Source organism: Centropristis striata, chromosome 9 (genome assembly GCF_030273125.1).
Source record: "Centropristis striata isolate RG_2023a ecotype Rhode Island chromosome 9, C.striata_1.0, whole genome shotgun sequence".
In the NCBI taxonomy this organism is placed as follows: domain Eukaryota; kingdom Metazoa; phylum Chordata; class Actinopteri; order Perciformes; family Serranidae; genus Centropristis; species Centropristis striata.
This window is the reverse complement of record NC_081525.1, coordinates 24211698-24231779: the sequence shown is the minus strand read 5'-3', so window position 1 is coordinate 24231779 and position 20082 is coordinate 24211698. Positions and strand designations below refer to the sequence as shown.

At 40.2% G+C, this 20082-nt stretch overlaps 1 protein-coding gene across 1 annotated transcript in view; it reads left to right on the top strand.

Moving 5' to 3' along the window:
* Positions 1-2921: 2921 nt before the first annotated feature.
* anos1b (anosmin 1b) overlaps positions 2922-20082 on the top strand; it is a 49514-nt gene continuing 32353 nt past the window's right edge. The window contains exons 1-2 of the mRNA XM_059340471.1: positions 2922-3160; positions 15536-15583. Coding sequence (XP_059196454.1) covers positions 2984-3160; positions 15536-15583 — 225 coding nt within the window. The 5' untranslated portion in view covers positions 2922-2983. The remainder of the gene's footprint in view (positions 3161-15535; positions 15584-20082) is intronic.

Here is a 20082-nt window from a genome sequence, read left to right as displayed (position 1 = left end):
TGCCCCTGCCATTCATGTGTGTATTGCATCTTTCGATGCTTGTCTTAATTTCTGTGCGCACAAGCACGTAGTGAACAGCAAGTAAATCTCCAGCCTCAGAGCTTCATTGTCTCAAAAACCCTCTCTGGAGGAGAACCAGGAATCTTCAGATTACTAGAAAACTGCTCTACCCTGATGACTGGGATAATGATAATGAAGCTGACGATAATGAAGATAAAGATCAACATCACGCTACAGGTGAGGATGATGATGAAAAAGAAAAGGATGATAATGATGCATAACTATATGAGAACCAATGAAGCAAGAAAAGAGGCAATTATAGTACAGTTCTGAGTTCAATTTTTGGGTATGCAGGGTTATGATGATGATGATGATGAAGGCGATGATGATACACGTGAAACTAAGAAGATGCAGATGATTCCAGTACAGTGGTGATGATTATACTGTTATGATAATTGATAATTATGTTGATGGATATGAACAATTAGTCTTTTTCACAGCTGACATGCTAACTACATAGTAGGTTACTTAAGTTTATTAAATGACATTGTCTTTGCTTTAGTGTGACAGTAGGCCAGCATGAATCATATGGGCCTGGGTGCTGATTTCTGGCTGATACATTGGAGCAGAGTGATATTGACAAAATAAACTCAAACTAATAAACTAAAATCACATTATATTTGCCTGGATAATTTGATTTGGAGAATTTAGGGGGTGGGGGGGCAGGACTGCAGTATGTTTGTTCTTGGAGAAAAGGACCTGGTGTTTAAACACCAGTAAGATGGTTGATATGGGAGTGATGGCTTGAGTGAGTGAGTGAGTGAGTGAGTGGGTAAGTGAGTGGGCGAGTGAGTGAGTGAGTGAGTGAGTGAGTGAGTGAGTGAGTGAGTGGGTGAGTGAGTGAGTGGGCAAGTGAGTGAGTGAGTGAGTGAGTAAGTGGGTGAGTGAGTGGGTAAGTGAGTGGGCGAGTGAGTGAGTGAGTGAGTGAGTGAGTGAGTGAATGAGTGAGTGAGTGGGCAAGTGAGTGAGTGAGTGAGTGAGTGAGTGGGTAAGTGAGTGGGTGAGTGAGTGAGTGGGTAAGTGAGTGGGCCAGTGAGTGAGCGAGTGAGTGAGCGAGCGAGTGAGTGAGTGAGTGAGTGAGTGAGCGGCTGAGTGAGTGAGTGAGTGAGTGGCTGAGTGAGTGAGTGAGTGAGTGGGCGAGTGAGTGAGTGAGTGAGTGAGTGGGCGAATGAGTGAGTGAGTGAGTGAGTGAGTGAGTGAGTGAGTGAGCGAGTGAGTGAGTGAGTGAGTGAGTGAGTGAGTGAGTGGCTGAGTGAGTGAGTGAGTGGCTGAGTGAGTGAGTGAGCGAGCGAGTGAGTGAGTGCGTGAGTGAGTGAGCGAGTGAGTGGGCGAGTGAGTGAGTGAGTGGCTGAGTGAGTGAGTGAGTCGGTAATGTTGAAGATAGAGGCTGACATGTTGGAACTGAGGATGCTCAGCTGGATGAACAACAATGATATTTGTAAGGATGCCACTGCGCTCTGACCAACTGATGCTAAGAAAGGGTTACACTACAATATATCACTCAGTAAATTTACTTATCATCTGTCTGGCTAAATATGAAATATTTTCAGCAATCCGCCCTTTATCAGTATGTACAACTGCAGGGGTCACTGCCAGCTTACCAGGTAAGTGACAGGTGAAATACAAAGTATTTGTAAGTATACAAAGTAACTGACCTTAAAACTATTTATAATTTCACTAAAGCCTATCAATAAATCAGAAAATTTGAGTAAAAATTAAAAGCATTGCCTGGAGCGCCATCTGCTGGAGGGGCGCCGCCAGTCACCCTCAAGGGAGAAAAAAAAAACAATAATAATTTTCAATGCCCATTGTCGCCCTCGCTTCGTGTTGTGTCTTGAAAATAATAAATATTAACAAAATAAAGAAACCGATAAACAATGACATTTTCTCACTTGTGGTGCTTAGTCACGTGACGTGTGGTCATTGCCTGCCCCCCTTTAGACCGTCAGATCGGTGTCACAGAGGTCAGGCCACGTCAAGTGACAGACAGGTTATGTTTTGATATATGTTGCGAGATGAAACGGCCGTCAAAGTTCTCCGGTGCGCAGTATTGAAAGAGAAGAAAAGAGGAGGAGGAGAAGAAGTCCCAATCTTTTTTTAAAGGCCTTTTTGTGTGAAGACATTTCATTTGTATTAGCTTGCTAGCTAGGTAGAAATAAAGCAACGCTAGTTTAACACAGTTAAGCACATTTTTCGCAGGGTTTGCACTTTCATTTTCTCTCGTCTCTAACTTTGTTAGCGGTCTCCAGCTGTGCTTCTTTGCAAATTTACTTGTAAGTTAATAATTATATAGAGAGACAGTTGTATTATAAAGCCTGGTTGGTACCCTGGGCAAACAAGAGTTCCCCCCTCCGTGAAACAGCAATTGGAGCTGTTCAACACAAATGGATCTCGCCTAGGGCACCAAATTGCCTAGAGCCGGCCCTGTAGAGGATGACATCATGTTGGAATTGGTGGTGATGATGATGATTAGTTGCATGAGCAACAAAAAATAGAGAATATACAAAGAATATGATCATGACAAAGGTGAAGAAAGTAAAGAGGATGATGAGGATGTGTGTGCAGGTGATGGCAGAGAGAGATTAAGTGATAATAATTATATTTGACTAAAGGGAGGAAGAAGTGATTAAACAAAAAGGTGAGGAGAAAGATGATTAGACTAATGAGGTCGAAAAACATTATAGGCATACCTCCGCGTGGCCGCACTTGCACCGGTGGTGGGAGTGTCCGTGAGGAGGGGAGAGCTGCTCCACTCGCTGCTCGCGCAGACAGGAGCGACGCTCAAATGTTTTCATTGTAAACTTAAAGGGTCGCGAGAGCAGGACGCTGACGAGCCGGGCACGAGGACAGAAACAGAAAAGTCTATCGTTTTTAATTTCTGCGTCGCTTTGTTTCGTTTGCTTTGCATTTTCTGCACGGTGTCATGTCAGTTCGTCGGTCCGGGTTGGTGCTCCTGTGCGCGGTGTTGGCGGTGACTCGTGCCCGCAGGAGTTCACCGGAGCAGGAGGATGTTCAGGAGAAAATCAACAGCGCCAGATGCACGTCAAGGTGCCTCACTCTGCACATGACTCAGCTAACTGCTGCCTTCAGACACCTCCAGGTACCGACAGACACTTTGTGTCTTATTTAGAAGTGTTTACCGACCCTCAGGGTCAAATATGACCTGCAGTCAGCGGCCAACATGACCACCAGAGTACACAAAATAAATGAGAAGTCATAAAATAAAAAGACAGACCGCCGTGAATGAGGATTTGTATGTTATTTCCCAAGTCTAATTACTGTTTAAGTCAACTATACGGACTGTTAAGCTGCACAACCTTAGACTATTGTACTCCAACACATTTTAAGGTGCATTCCAGCTATTTTCTGTATTTCTTTTAACGAAAAGTTGCTAGTAGCAATCAATATGTGTGTTGTTGACCTACAGTGGGTTAGGCTGTAATGCAAATCAATCAGTCTTGGTGCATATCGATAAGTTGGATCAGACAGTCCTTAACCCATAGGAACCTTATCCTTGAAGGACAATTATGGGGGATATACCACAGACAAAGTGGACCACATAGAACACATTTATGATGGGTTTAAAAAAAAATAAAAAAAAAATACTACCCCTAAATGTCAAAGATCTGTGATGTGACATATGTCGCATTGGGCGTTTATGGTATTTATTTTATGTCTTATTTTAATATAAATAAACTCGACAACTTTTCTGCTTACAGAAATACAAATTTGCCTTTTTCTCTGCATCTCAACAACATATATTAAAATTATAACATTAATAGTGCTGCTTAACAACAAATTATTTTTCAGATTTCTTTTTAAGTAACAAAATAATAATAAATCAATAATAATAAGAACAAATAACAAACCCTAATAGGGTTAAATGTGACACAGGACACCCTATTTACGGATTAGAATTGTTAAATTGGTTTAAACTTAGTTTCAAAAAATAAGCTTTTTGAAATTAGCTACTTTTTCACATTTCTGTTTCCAGTCACACCCACATTTTGGAGAAGTCACTTCTTGTCAAAGTCACATGACCACCACACCAGGGTGTTGAGTATGCGTCTTTAATGAGTTAAGGTGAAGCATAAAGCTGAATATGGGAGATTCTAGAAGATTTAATGTGTTTGTTACACCCGTGTCACCGTTGGTTATTATGGGTTAAACAATCTTGTCTTGCTTAATGCTATTTTTATTGTTTTACCTAATATGTAGGATGTGCTTAGTCAGCGTGACCTATTTACCTAAACATATTTCACAGAATAATGAAGGGTGAGATGAAATGAAGTGGGATAGGCATGAGCATCTTGAATCAGTCAGGTGAAGTCAATATTCAAATTAGTAAATAAACCAGTAGGGAAAAAGTTTTTTCCCCTTATTTACTGACATAATGATCTCAGTGAATATTCAGATTCAGTCACAAATGGCTGAATCTACTCTCAGATGATGCATGTGACCACAGACATTAACATTAACTTTTACATTTGCGTTGTGAAACTCTGCAAAAACATTGAAACATCACATAAAAAATTATATTTCCTTGGTCTGGGCTAGAAGCCACACCAGATATTCCCAAACCTCTGACCCACATCCATAATTTTGCCAATCAGTTAGATCACTTGTGTCATGAACTGTGTTGCTTGCTGGAGAAATGCCATTTCAGTTGGAGTTATCATCCAAATTGTTTCATTTCTTTTTTAATATCTTGTCATTCTTTCCTTTTAAGCGGCCAACAATGGCTGTTTCTAAAGAGTTTTTAAATCAGCTAAGAGGTGTTGTTATGCACAACAGAAAAAGCATTGTGGAGCACTTAATGTCTAAATAATTAATCAGTAGAAACGGTGTGATCCCACCTTAAATAGTGAGTTGTTTCCAATGTGGTTTTCATCAAGAAGGTTTGGACAAATGTTTTGATCTTCCTCAGACTGAAGTTGCCCTGTTGAGCCAATGGTGCCCTGAAAAAAATGTAGATTACTGGTTTGTAATAGTTGACAAAATTACTCATCTCAGTGAAATCGCTGGCCCATGTTCTGCGGCCTTTGTAGTGAGGAATGTGAGATTAACGGGGACATTAGGACGTTACCAAGTTCGAAAAGCCACTTATCGTTAACGGCTTCAACATGTGCATGCTGTGTAGTGGGTGGGAAAGTCATTAACCACAGAGTTCAGCCCCAGTGGCTCTGAGGTGTGTAGAAGAAAGTGTGTATATTTGTGTTTGTGTGTGGGGGTTTGCATATGTTCATATATAAAAAGAAGGTTTGGTCTGGTCCTGGTCCATCCAGAATAGACTCCCGGCACCTGTGCATTGGGTAATGAGGGTGGCCCCTGGATGACTCTCTTGCAGTGTGTGTGTGTGTGTGTGGGGGGGGGGGGGGGGGGGGGGGGGGGGGGGGGGGGGGGGGTTCTGGAATGGAGGTGTGAGAAAGGGAACATTTGGTTTAAACTTTATGAAGTGGAGTGCAGTAGTCAGATGTTGAGCATCAAACAGCAGCGATGGAAATGAAACCAACTGACTGGGAGGTAGCAAACGGGCCAGACATTCATTTTCTACTTGGGTTTCATTTTAAAAAGTGAACAAAATGTTGCATTCCATCCTGATACAACTCATTTGTATGAGTTTCTTTTCTGTTATATTCTCGGAATTTGTTAAAATATATGGGGTGTTAAGACTTCCAGGATTTATCGTCATACAGACCATCTCAGAATCCAGGAAACGCAGAAACAACCCACTTTAGTCAACTTTAGTCAACCCACTTGCACAAACTGTTACAGCCCTAATTATATTTGTTTTGGGAAGTTATTAAGACTATAAACATCTTAAAACAAAGCAGAGGATGATTCATGGAACCTTGTTTTTGAAGTGAATAATTCCGTTAGTCAGATCTTTTTTCTTCTGGACCGAAAGCTACTTTGAATGATTTCTTAAGATTAATCTGTTTTTATTTTCATCATCATCATCATTAATCTATTGCTATTTTTGATAATCGATTATCGTCAGTCGGCATTAGATTTTACATCTCCCTAAAATGAGGATTTCATAATTTATTCAGTTTCATGACACAATTAATCTCTTAGATTTTTGGACTATTAGCTGGACTAAACAAGACGTCTGATGATGTCTCCTTGGGCTCAGACGAATCAATAATTAAGCCCTAATTTAAATATTTATAGGAAAAAGAATTCTGCACTGATGTCATAATTGATTAGCAGGAAAGTGACAAACAGGAAAGGACAATGTTGACAACGCGTGACTCACACTCATTTTAAGATATAAAGGGGCACTGAAAACTTTGTGTGTTTTACCAAATTAAAAAGAGCCTCTAAACTTTGAGCAAACAAGGAAACAAGTTCCTCTCAGCCACATCCTGGGGAACAGCATCACTCCCTGAACCTATTATAGGACAGTCTAGCAGAACACAGAGTGATTAATGGGCGGGAGAGACTATGTGCTTGAGCATTCATTCATTTAAGGAACATAACTTTTAAAATAAAATAAAAAAATCCTTTTGATAACAGCTCCAGTAACTATAACATCAGTGAGGGTAAATGGATATTTACTCATCCTGCTCTGTCACCACACTCAGACACACACACACACACACACACTGCTTCCTCTGGCTTCATGTGGGTGAACCCTGTGTTTTTGGCAGTTTCTCTCTCAGTGTGTGTGCGGCTAGTGTGTAGCCACTAGAATGTGAGTCACCAGTTTTCTATTTACACCTCTCTTTCTGCTCCTTCTCTGGGTTTTCCACGACTTTCCCTTGTATGGTGTAATAGTGTAATTATAGCTCTCTTTGTGTGTGTGTGTGCACACGATTATATATTTGCTGGTATGTTGTCATATTCCCAAATTCCTCCTTGATGTAAACTCCTAAAAATAAGGAAAAAAAACTGCCTGCAGAGCTGGATCTTTTTGCACATACGTAGTAGATCAGATTAGACTGCGTGTCTTAAACACTCACAGGTCTGTGGTGCTGATGAGCGGATGGTTAGCGGTTCGAGCCAGGGCTGAGGGCCAGAGCGACGCTGAATGAGCTGTCTGTGCATTCATGTTTATGTGTGTGTGCGTGCATGTGTGTGTGTTTCCCAGCTGCTCTGCGGTAGGTAACCCTAATCAGCCCAGAGGTCGGTCAGCCAACCAGTCACGCTCTGAAAAAGACCAGAGACAACGGTCAGGTCAGGTTGCACAGAGACAGACGGTGAGATAAAGGTAGGTAGACAGACGCGGTCAAGCAGACAGGGCAGATGGAAAGGGTGAGCAGGCAGGTAGACACACATACGCAGGTGTAACAAACATACATGAAGACGGACAACCTGACAAACTAATACACTGGCTAAAAAGTGGACTGATATACTGAGAGACAGGTGAGCAGAGAGACGGGCAGAGGGGTGGTTGACGGCAGGAGACAAAGGCTTGTTTGATTCACCTCAGAGATAAAGCATCTACCTCTTTCTGCGGCTTTGTGACTGCCCTGTCATTTGATCAGCAGAACCCGGGTATAGATGGTGATAAAATTGTGGCTTCATAGGAGTGACTCTCACCTGAAACCATGACAAGAAATTCCAAGACAGTAAATTACAGCTGGAATGACAAAGGATGACTGGCATGGCTTTGTTCTGTCAGCTCCAGGAAGAGTGATACTCTGATACTTGAGCAATTAAATCCATTCGTCTTCCCACTGGTGGCTACTCTCATATCTGCTCCCGGAATATGAATCCACTGCCGGCAGCTAGTTAACTTATAACTTATAAATCAGCACACTGACTGGAAACAACCAGCCTGCCTCTGTCCGCCTACCAGCACCTCTAAAACTCACTAATTAAAGGAGCTATACACAACATTCAGAAAATTAACAGAGCAGCAAACAACTATTTGTTATGTAAAGATATAGCTGATAATTGGTGATCTGGGCAGAGAATGCAGTCACACTCCCTTTGTGTCCGTGTCCCACTGGCTAGCTAATCCTGCACTGCCATTTTGCTCAGCCACCTCCGTGTTTGCTTGTGACGTCAGAGGACACTTCTTGTTGAATAAAGCACCTTTAAGACATTGTATCTTATTGGTTTTTAAGTTGCAGTTTAAAGGGGGAAATCTTCGTCTTCCAAAATCTTCCAAAATCTTCCAAAATCTTCCCAAATCTTCGTTTTACGGAGTTTGTTGGCTGATATTTCTGGGGTTCTGGCAGATATATCCGGACCATTTATTCTTCTATGCACAGGTCAGTGTTTAAAGTCTGATTAGCAACTTGCTCTCCACAAAGAGTATTTACCTGCAGTCAACCAAAGCTCGGTCAAATGTGATTGGACTACGCAGACTACAAACACCAGCCAGTAAAATATGGCCTGATACATGCAGATTCTGAATTCATATGTAGAATCTGTTTATAGAGATTATACACGGGCTTATGTGTCTGACTGTTTCTTGGTTTGGACTAGTAACCTCTTGGAGTTTCCACTGGTTTGCTTGGCAACTGGATTTCCCCTGTTTACATTCTTTATGCTGAGTTAAGTTTACTGTCTGTTGGTAGCTTCATGTTTAGTATACACATGCATAAGTGATATCAATCTTCTCATCTAAGTCTCTGAAGAGAAAACTTATTTCCAAAAATGTGTAACTATTTGTTTAATTTGTTGATCATTCAGATTATTTTGTTTTTCTGTGTTTCGTCATTGCTGCTGCTGGAAGTGAACCAAAACAGAAAGACAGATGCCGATGTAATTGTCGGATGAGGCAAAGTTCAGATCCGTATAACAACCACTTTGTTGTGACTTTTGTTGTTTACAGGATGTGGGGCACCACAAACACTAACGTTGACACACGTGCACAGAAACACACACACACACGGGCGCACGCACGTAAGCTAATTAGGGGCTTCTGTCGGGAACGTTCGGACCTCAACATGGGATTTTTTGGAAGAACTTCATATTCTGTTGAGTGGAAGTCAGTCATGACACATTTCACCACACACACTCACACAAACAACACGTACACACAAAGCACACACACGTTTGCTTCTGGTCATCTGGGTGTGATTAGCAGAGTTAATGCCTCGTGTTAAATAGACTTTCTACTGCGCCTCACTGAAAACACTGACCACAACACACACGCGCATAATATGTACACACTCTCTCTGCCTCTGTCTCCATCTCACACACTCACTTTTTATCGCTGCATCTGGCAGAAGTGTGATTTATATTGCACTCTCTTTCAAACACTGAAGGGTGTGTGCAGCTGTGCGTGTACATGTTGTGCGTGCACGTTTCTGTGTGTGTGTGTGTGTGAGTTTGCGTCCCTGCCTCTCTCCTGCTGTTGCATTCAGTAATATCAGGTTGTTTTTCTTTAACAATGATTACTCTGGACTCAGCTGTCAGCAGAACCATGTGGAAGTCCTTTAGTGCAAGTGTTTCTTACTCCTTGGGTCAGTTCTGGTTCTGACGGGTCTCTCGTGTCTCAGGCTCAGACAAATTTCTCCTGTGAATCCCACGATAGAAAAAAAAGTTTTAAGACCACTGTTTTTAGTGTCTGTATGAAATCCAGCCATGTGGAAATCCATCATTAAAGTGAAATGAGATTTTTGCACGTTTTCGTTTTAAGTCATACATCATAAACTGGGATGGAGTGAAGCTCTCTTGTTGTTTTTTATGCAAGGCTTTAGTGTTTTCTGGTGCATGGACTGTAAAATGCACAAAACGATTTGTGGGGGTATTTAATATTTTTAAATTAACAAGTATACTATTGGAAATAAATGCATCACATACAACTTCATCCATTATCAGAAGTATAGTGCAACAATAAATGCCTTTGTAAATGTGTTAATGTTTTTGCACTATAGATGAAAATACAATTGCAAATGGGCTTGCATCAATAAAATAACTTGCCAGATGAACAGCAGTCAAGAAAATGTATTGATTAATGTTTCACAACTATTATCCAACACTCCTTTCCGTTCACATCTCTGCTTCTATTAACCAATATTTATTATTTCCATCTTTCACCTTCTTTTGTCAGTCTCCCTCTGCTCTTTTCAACTTCCTCCCCCCATTTCCTCTCAGCCTCCCACATCCAACTTCTTTTCTCGTCTTCCAGTCACCTTCCAATCCTCCCTCTCTTTCCCCGACTTTTTCACCATGTGCAGCTGTTTTGCCGCAGACACACAAACACACACACACACACACACACACACACACACACACACACTCTGAGACCCAACGAAACCCCAGTCTGACCACCGTTTAATAGCCATACGGCACACAGACCCATATACACTGCCTTGATTGGCTCTGACAGCAAATATGTCCCATGAAATTGACTTGCGATCAGTGTGTGTACATGTAGAACCACGTTTGTGTGCATTAATGTGTGTGTTTCAGAGGGGGCTGTAGAGGAGTGACAGAAAAAAGGAGGTTGTTATGGCGAGTAAGACAGAAAAAGACGGAGGGCGTGAAAAAGATTACGATAGCGGATGAAGATGTGAGGCCAGCAGCGGGGAAAGCAGCTTTATATCTCGTCAGTGAAAATCTGGAGATGTTTAGCCGTCCTCTGTTCTTTGAGTGAAGCATCTAAAGTTTATCATCACCATCATTTACAAGTCCTCTCCTGTGATTTTTACAGAAGTTGGCAGCAATGGGGAGACACTAAGAGGAAGAGCTGGAGGGTACAAATGAAAAACACAAAGACATTTCTTTGACGGTTTTAAAACAAAGACAGAAGGGTGACTTGTTAAAAACTCTGTTTCTGGAGGACAACCCACCTTGATTGAGCATCTAGGACCAGGACAGCAGAGCGATTTTACTATCAGAAATCACAATACTTCTGCTTAATTCATTAATTAATTCCAGAGCAGCGTATAATATCGATTTTTTTTCTTCACTTTTAAGCAGTCATATGGGGTCATCCTCTTTTTCAAAAAGGCAGAAACATTGTTCTCTACTTACAGAAACCTGAATAGATCAAGTCTGAGCATCCATCCCTCATCTCACCAGAGTCAGAGAGAAACGGCTGGTAAGACTTCCAGCTAGGCTTAAACAATTTCACCTATCGAGACTGCTTGACTACCTTTTAACGTTACTAGAGGGATATTTATGAATTCATTTATTAATTTTTTCAACAATTTTGTGATTTCTTTTCCTTTTGAAAGCCTTTGACTTAAGAAAGCTATAATCAAGCCAGATTTGACTATAAAAAGGAAATGTTACAATGTAGGAGAACCACAGCTGTCAACAGGAAGCAGAAAAGATTGTTGCCATATTAACAAAGCTTTCACCTCAGACTTTAGCCATAGGAAGATGTGGAAAACTAATTCAAATTAAGTCAGTCTTAATATTTATACAACAGACCTAAAATCCAGATAATCAGGCAATCTAAGTCTGAGGTCAATACTAGTCTTATACTTGTTTATGCATGCATGCAGAAGTGCATGTGGCTCCATATTGCAATGCAGCTGTAAGACTCTTTCATCCTACACATAAAACCCATCCAGTCCAGGTACATATATGTTGCTACTTTAAAAAAACATTCTGATAAATGCAAGGAATATGTAACAGAAGCCAAAGCAATAAAAGCAATAAATTATATCACTCCATACCATAAGAAATCACTGAACATCACAAACGGATGCTGAAAGAGGATCTGAGGGTGGACTTTGCTTCACCGCTGCACCCCCTGAGTCCCAATTCTGCAGCACTAATGCAACTTAAAAGGTAGCCTGTGGAGTTTTTGACCACTATGAGTGATGTTTTTATAAGTGGATCTTGTTTTGTCTGTCTGCACATGCACGCAGACATTCCTGTCAATGTTTTCAGATTATTCCTCTAATCGACAGGTGGCGGTTTAGTGCCACAAAAAGCAGCAATGCCCCATCAAGAGCAATGAAGAAAAATACTGCCACTAAAAAAACTTGGATGTAAATGATGCAGGTTTATAAAAGTTATAAATATTTGGACTGCAACTGTTTAATGAGGAAGTAAATTCAACATGTTTTATAGAACATATCCAACAAAACATGAACCACTTCAACCTGAAAGTTTATCTTCTCTTTTTATACTTGTTTTCGTCCTCAATATGCGGCCCATTTCCACTTATGTCTTGACCATTTTTGTTTGTTTCTACTGATGTCGTTTAGGTTGTGTTTTATTCATGTACTAAACTGAAGATAATACCTTTCGAATTAAGTTTCATACATACAACTATACATACAACTATAAGCTTTAGCTCCAGAAACCCTAACCTACCCGGGCTGGTGGGTTTTAAGCGGTTAATATAATAATAATAATAATAATAATAATAATAATAATAATACCTGTGGAACCTGATTATAGAAGTGAAAATGGTGCAGAGAGAGACTTAGTATTTGTAACATCACAAGCAGGTTAGTGAGGTTATTCAAAGCTGTGTTTCAATGTTGAGAGAGTTAAGAACCTCCTCCAATTAAGTGAGTTACAATAGGACCTGTATCCAAGACAACTTGGTTATTGAATTCATTTTTGCACAGTCAGAAAGTGCCTTGAAGACAGAAGGAAGGAGAGAAGAGGAGGGTAGAGGAGGAAGGTGTTTCTCTGTCTCTGAAGTGATACCATGACAGCAGTTCCTCTGTTTCTCATCTGTTCTTCTTTCCATCCATCCATCCCCACAGACTTGTATCTAATATATTCATCAGAGATTTAACCATTACTTTTATGCTTGAATGCTTTCTTCTTCTTTGCTCTTTAATTTATCTTTATAGGAGGCTGGCTTTGCAGTGTCATAAGCATTAACAACTCACACAGATTACTGTTAAGCCAAGGGTGTCCACCCAATCTGAATTTATGTTATCTTAAAGGTATACCATCATAAAATATACTTGTATTTCTTCTAAGACTAAGTCCAACAACAATTTTTAAACTCTTCTCCTCTCTGAAAACTAACCACGTCTTCATTGCTGCCAACAGCTGGACATCCCAGGCAGTAGTATGCAGCTATAGCAGTGGACGAGGGTGAGAGTATGAGAGGAATGAGGAAAACAGAATTTGGGGAGAACTTGGAGCTCTGACCATTTTCACACATATTTATCAATGGCTGCTCTCTGCAGAAAGCAGGCGTGACTGATGGTTTGTCATTTTTGGAAGTTTACAAAAATTGTGAGAGGCACCCTCCCTGTGTGACAGTCAGAAAGATGCTTTTAAGCGTACTATCCGACCAACACTTTGAAAGCACGGCCTTAATCCCTCACTTCAGTGAAAATCCTCAGCTGTGCTACTGACAGTAAATCATCTAGTATTACTATATGCTGCATTTCTACAGTTATTATAAGTCCTCAACTTCATACATCAAAGTCTAATTAAGATCCTTTAGCAGCTCATTCACCAGAATAGTCCTTATGCATCTGTTTTGAATGTTGAGAGTGAATGAGTCAATTTAGAGTCTTCTGTACCGTGAAAGCCCTTAACCCCTAATCTCTAACCTTTGACCTCTGCACTGTTACCCCGACTCTAACCCCTTAACCCAGAAGCACAAAGGCTACTTAAAAGAGAAGTCCTGAGAAGTGTGTGTGTGTGTGTGTGTGTGTGTGTGTGTGTGTGTGTGTGTGTAGAAAGAGATGAGCTTGGTTCAGGCTAAATACAGCGCGCTCAGGAGAGGGTTTAGGAGTCGTTAAGAGGGCTTATCCCCACACACACACACACACACTCTCTCTCTCTCTCTCTCTCTCTCTCTCTCTCTCTCTCTCCTCTCTCTCTCTCTCTCTCACACACACACACACGCACTATAGAGACTCATATACTCCCTGTAGGCACACACACACATGGCAACAGACAGATACACAACTGCACCCACACACCAGTTTTGTAATAGTTGTTTTGATGTTTGGTGATGGCATCATGATTGTGCTGAAGATGAAAAAGCAAAGAGTGGCAGTTTTGCCACACTGACGATCTCACCTATGCAAGGTAAAAACAGCTGACTGCTGGGCTGCGCAATTTGAAAACACATAGCACCAAAACCATGTAAAATGTATATACAAATGTACATATTTTTTAATCGCAATGTTGCAAAAACAGTGGGCAAACTGGATTACAGCAGTATTTACATAATTTGGTTGACATCATTTTACGTTCTAATCCTTGGAAATAGGAGCAAAGCTTATTTACTGAATTATCAGAAACTTTGCTATATTGTCATATATTGTTATTGATATATTAGACAACCTTCATCGGGATAGAAGATTTGGGCCATATTGCGTCGATAATCTATAATGTTAATGATCAATTAATCGATTAATTGCTACATGCATACATTGGCAAAATAAAAGACATATATACAGTACTATGCTGAAGCCTGTTTTGATAACTGACACTTTTATTTTGAAAGGACAAAAAGAGACTTCCTGTCGATCGTAAAATTAACTAAAGTGAGATTAAACTGTAAAGAGAATGTCAAGGAGTTCAGTGTTTTATGTTTTAGCCTCCGAAGAGGCATGAGGTTAGTTTTTTTCACAGTAATCTTGCATATTTAAATGTGTTTTGTGTTAAAAAAAGTTTTGAATTGCTAGCAAGGTACCGTAAGCTAGTTTTGCTCGAATTGATACTCTTGTATTTCTCTGTGTTTTATAATGTTATTGCAACTTTCAGTTTGCAAACTGTAGCTTTATCCAACTTAATTCTCAGCTCATTGGCTTATTCACGTACAGCCACAGAACTGAACGTTCTGCCGTGTTTCAGTTCAGTTAGTACTGAAATGCAGTCATAGATAAAATTAAAATTAAAAAACACACAGATCGATTAAAAATTCCATGTGATCGACCATTTTCTTAAAGACCATTAATCGATCATCGATTAATTATTCCCATCCCTAGTTACAACCCTCATGGGAGTAGTATTTTTTGTTTCATTATAAGGTTCATACTAATTTCATAATGACAAAAAAATACTAAAACCTCAAAACATCTTGCATGTCTGTATGGCTTTGTGTGTTTATTGCCGAGTATGGATGACTGCACATTTCTTTTAAGAACTTTAATCAGATTGGGTAATCGGGTTGGTTTGCTCAATCTGTACTGGTGTCCCTATGGTTATAAGATGACGTCTCTCTCTGTCATGGTGGTTATAGCAGCCACGTTTACTGGTGGTCTTGACTCACTGAGCAATAAGCACACACACAAACTTAAGCACGCACATAAACATACATCTCACCAAGTGACGCGGTCTCTGTCTGGTTCAGCAGCCACAAACACAGTGTGTCAAGTCATTTTGCGCCTCAAGGATAATTATGTAAATAAAAGAAAGGTTGAGTGTGAGTCTGTCTCCATGTCAGGTTTGCTCTGGTTATGGTAACCTTTTATTAACAATATTTAGCTTTGTGTCTCCTTGAATGTTAGACAGCAGACTCACAGGAATGGGTCAAATGTGGGCAGAATGTGTCAAACACAGGATTTGTCTGGGAAAGATGTATTACTCTGTGGGTGTTTGTTTTAATCCTCATCCTCTCCGTCTCTTGCAGAGTGACCAAGTTCTGGTTTGGTGTGAAAACCACAGACGCTGTGCTCAGGTAAGTGCTCAAACTTTCACTGCCACATTTCTAAAGACATTTTACTGACTTGCATTCAGGTCCCAGAAGGCTTATGCAAACATTAATGACTTTGTGCCAAACCCAGACCCTAACCCGGTTCTTAAGCCAGTTATAGCCCTAAAACCGTCTTTGTTGTAGATGTAAAGACCAGGGGTTGAACTTTGATTTGGTGGAGCGTTCCATCAACCACAATTAGCCGTGTTCATGTGCAGTAAGCTGTGAGGGAACTTGTCTCCGACTGGTTAGTTGGGGTGGACCTTCTGCATGTTAGAGCATCCTTCTGAAGCTCATTTCAGTAAAAAGGGCCAAAAACAGGGCAAAGTATTACTCCAATTATAAAATGCCTTGAGAATATGAGTGGACAGGATTTTTGTCCTCAAATATGAACAGAGAGATCCAGTGAAGAACAGGAGAACTTCGCTCAGTGATTTAACTAAAATTTCAGAAGACTACAGCACGCAACAAAAAAACAAAAAGTTGAACAATGAAAAAAGATCAAATGTCAGTGTCAAGTTTTCTTGTGGCACATTAATGACTTTTTCTGGGCATCATATGATGTATAAGTATGACGTCACAGCTCAGTGTTGTACCAGGGCAGCATATTCTCATGATCAGGTTCTGATGATTTACTATGAATAGTAATGCACGGGAATTTGTAAGATATCCCTACGAAATATGACCATTGTTCTTAACATGTTGTTTATGTTATTAATTTGTTCTGTTTAGGAACCAAAACTACTTCTGAATGTTTAGAAAAAATGGCAGTGTTAGGGTTCCAAAAAAACTACTTTTGCACATAACTGCCAATGGGACATAAATAGGACGTGAATGGGACATGACACCAGTCTCTTAATTGAAAGGCAAAGTTTGTTTGATCCATCCCTCCTGCTGATCCTATAGGGACCTATGTGGCTTTTATACTACTTTCCCGGACACAATTTCATTGGAAAGTGACAAAATTCCAGTGCAAACTGCTCATTAAAACAGCCTGTCCAGGGCTCATGGAAACTATTTGTTTCTGACTGACTGGCACATACCTCAAACACATTCTGTTTAACAGTTTAAATCAATGTGCATGGTACTTTAAAATGCAATTAATTGCAGCAACAAAAAGTATGTTTGCTTTGTGCTACATCACCATCTAACTGTCGCTGGTGTAATGGTCCAGATCTAAAAAAAAATTGATGATTTGGACCCATCTTGTTTTTTTGGGTATAGTATAACTGATTACAACTAGATAACCTGATCCTTAAATATATCAAACCTGACTCAACAACAGGAAAAGCAGAGGCAGAAAGTCACTATTCATCACAGATACAGAGAGAGTCTTTCTTTTGCTTCCCTTGTGTATGGAATCTTTAAACCCACCGCACGGATCCTGTAATAGCAAAAGGTTGTGTTTTTAGTTAAAATAACGTCCTCCCCTATATCCCCATTATCCATCCGCCCTGGAGCAAAAATTATCCCCTGTTTATTCACTTAACACTGCCTGCCAGGAGGCTCCACTATGTGTGTGTGTGCTAATTCATTGTTTGATTGAAGAGGAGTTTCCATGCTGCGTATTTTTAGCTGCCAGTCTGTCCACTCTGCAGCAGTTACAGCTTGTTACAGCTCTCTGGACATCACTGTGGCCATTTTAGACCGCTGGTGCAATCTCAGACACACAGACAGTTTGTGCATAAGACAGAAACAAGGTCTCCATATTTTGATGACTGACAGGCTATGAAGATGAAAAGTGGAAAATAAAAGATTTCACTTGAGAGGAAAATAGAAGTAAATAGAAAATATACCAATTTTTATGGAATTGTTAGTGATGCTTTGTAATCTGCATCCAACAAATGTCTGTTATATATCTGTCTGCCACAACCTTTTACTTCCTGACCTTAACTTAGGCAATATTAACGACTTCTTGAAAGATTCTGTCTGGTTTGTTATTGATGTGTTTCCTGAACTCTTCGTTCAGGTTCAGACCTAAAAGCTTCATTCCGGCTGAAAGCACACCTTAGTCGTATTTTACTTCTTGCAACACTTCCAAGCTTCGCTAAGAATGCACAAAGGAAAAGCAAGAAACAGACGTGAGAGTGAGAGCTGTTTTTTCTGTACAGCGCGTATATCAGTAGTGTGTGTATGTTGAGGTCAGCTGGGGTTAATGTCAACAACAGCAAGAGCATGCCCCCTCCTAAACTCTCACCAACAGACCATCTCGGCGGATACCGCACTGAGCAGACTTGAGCTTTCAGCGATACCGACCCCCCTCACCTCAAACACAAACACACACAGCTCCTTTGACCTTACCCAAATTCATCTATTTCATTTCCTTCCTTCTCTCCCTTCCTTTGTTTCTATTCCTGATGTTTAGAGTTCAACAACAGCTCATTGAGAATGAGAACAGAAAATATTTTCTAGTTTAATACCACATCTAAACTTTATTACCTTGGCTTTGTGTCTCGCTGTTGTACATGTGTGAATGCCAGTGTGGCACCGCGCTGTAACCAACGTCCAACAACAGTCTCTGAAACTGGCCAGTGGGGGCCGACTCTGTGTAAACCACAATTTTGCTCTCAGACAGGCTGATACTGCACAGACATGCACAGTGTCTCTTCTTGCTTGTTTGAATTGCAGAGTTATTAATTCTTACCGTTTTACAGTCTGTTGAAAGTGGACACAGCCCAATTTGTAAAAGTCACCAGGGCACGCCAACAAAAATAAATTAGAACAGAAAAGCACGTATCCCAGTCCTCAGCCATAATTGCCAAGATTAATCAAAATAATGAATTATAAAGCAGAGGAAGTCCAACACTGGTTAATGCTCCCAAGGTGTGTATATTTGTTAACAGGATATGGGGGAGATATTTAAGGCTTGCTATTTTTTTATTCATTATGCACCTTGGGAACATTATACAATGAGCACAGTCCACTTTATTACTGTTTCATTAGGCTAACAAATATCCCCAGGTTTCTATTCTGCTCTTTTCCATTAATTCCTCATTTGTTCCAGTAAAATGTTTGTAATTTATTGTAATTTACAATGAACTACAGACAGACAGACCAGTATATTGTTTGAATTTTAGTAATGCTCTCGTATCTAGGGATGGCAGTGACAATCGGTTGGTCAAACCATTTTGGTCCAGACTGAAACATCTGAACAACTATTAAGCCATTCAATTTAGTACAATCGTGTTTCCCTCAGGATAAATTGTTATAACTTTGGTGATCTCCTGGCTTTTCATCATCATCGTCATCAGGTCTGAATATCAATTTGTCCAATTCTTAATTTATGGCAATATTTCTGCAAAACAAATTACTTTCACATCAGCCTCATCTGTCAACCTACCTAATAAAATAGTCTTACAAAAAGTACATTTTTTCATGTTATCTTACAAATGTCCAGCAACACAAATTATTACTGTACCTGCACAAGCATTATGGAGGCAACAAAACTTACATTAGTTAACTAGATACGTTACAAAAGACTAGACATGCACAGCATCTCCATGGTGAAAGTCATGTGTTTGTTTGAACAAATTCAAATGCATTCAACCCGACCTCCTCCTCATGTGGACTTTGTTGCTCTTTATTCTGCTTCACTGGACTTTCTCCTTTAAGGCAGCCCTGCACATCCTGGCTCACCGCTTTTCAAATGTATAAGTATGATCAGTGAATGAGAACAGCCTACATTGGTTTTCATGCTAAATTGCAAATGTTTGCAAAGTAATGGTGAACACTGTAAATATTGTCACATCGGCATGTTAGCATTGTAACTGTGAGCATGTTAACATAACAACATTGGCATTTGGTTTGACGCATAACTGTGCCCTAGTACAACCTCAAATGATCTGTAGCATGGCTGTAGATTGTTTTAGTTGTTAATAATAGGGCTGATATGACTCCAATGTTTCGGTAAATAATACAGTACAGTACTTTTTTAATAACTTATCTTTAGGAATATAAACAGAACCAACTTTGACGGTTTTTGTAGATTGGTGCTATGGACATCATTTTTATGGTGTTATATACCAGACCATAGTCTAGACCAGAGAAACAAGAGAATGAGAGAGTCAGAGGGGAGGAAGTAGGGATTCCACTGGTCCTTAGCTGTTGATCTGTTGAAGGAAAAAACCCTCCTCTGCACATTTCGTTTTTCAGTCTTTTTCTCTGGGGAGCCACATTTTTGTTATGTTTATAAACCCAATTTTAGGGTTATTAGTAAAGCAAATCTCACAAAATGTGACTTGGTCTCAAGCTACATTCCACTGCAGGATCCCATAAAGCCTTTTGGCAGAGTGACATACTCAATAACTTTTGACAAAGATTTTTACAGAATAATTTGGGGACTGGTATTACTTCTCCCTGAGCTCCTATCTAGGTCCCTACCCAGACTGCTGAACGAGGTTGTTCTCACTGAGTTTTAACATGTTCAACACATAGTCAGTCTATCTGCTCGCAGTCACACACCCACACACAAAATGTTGCACTGT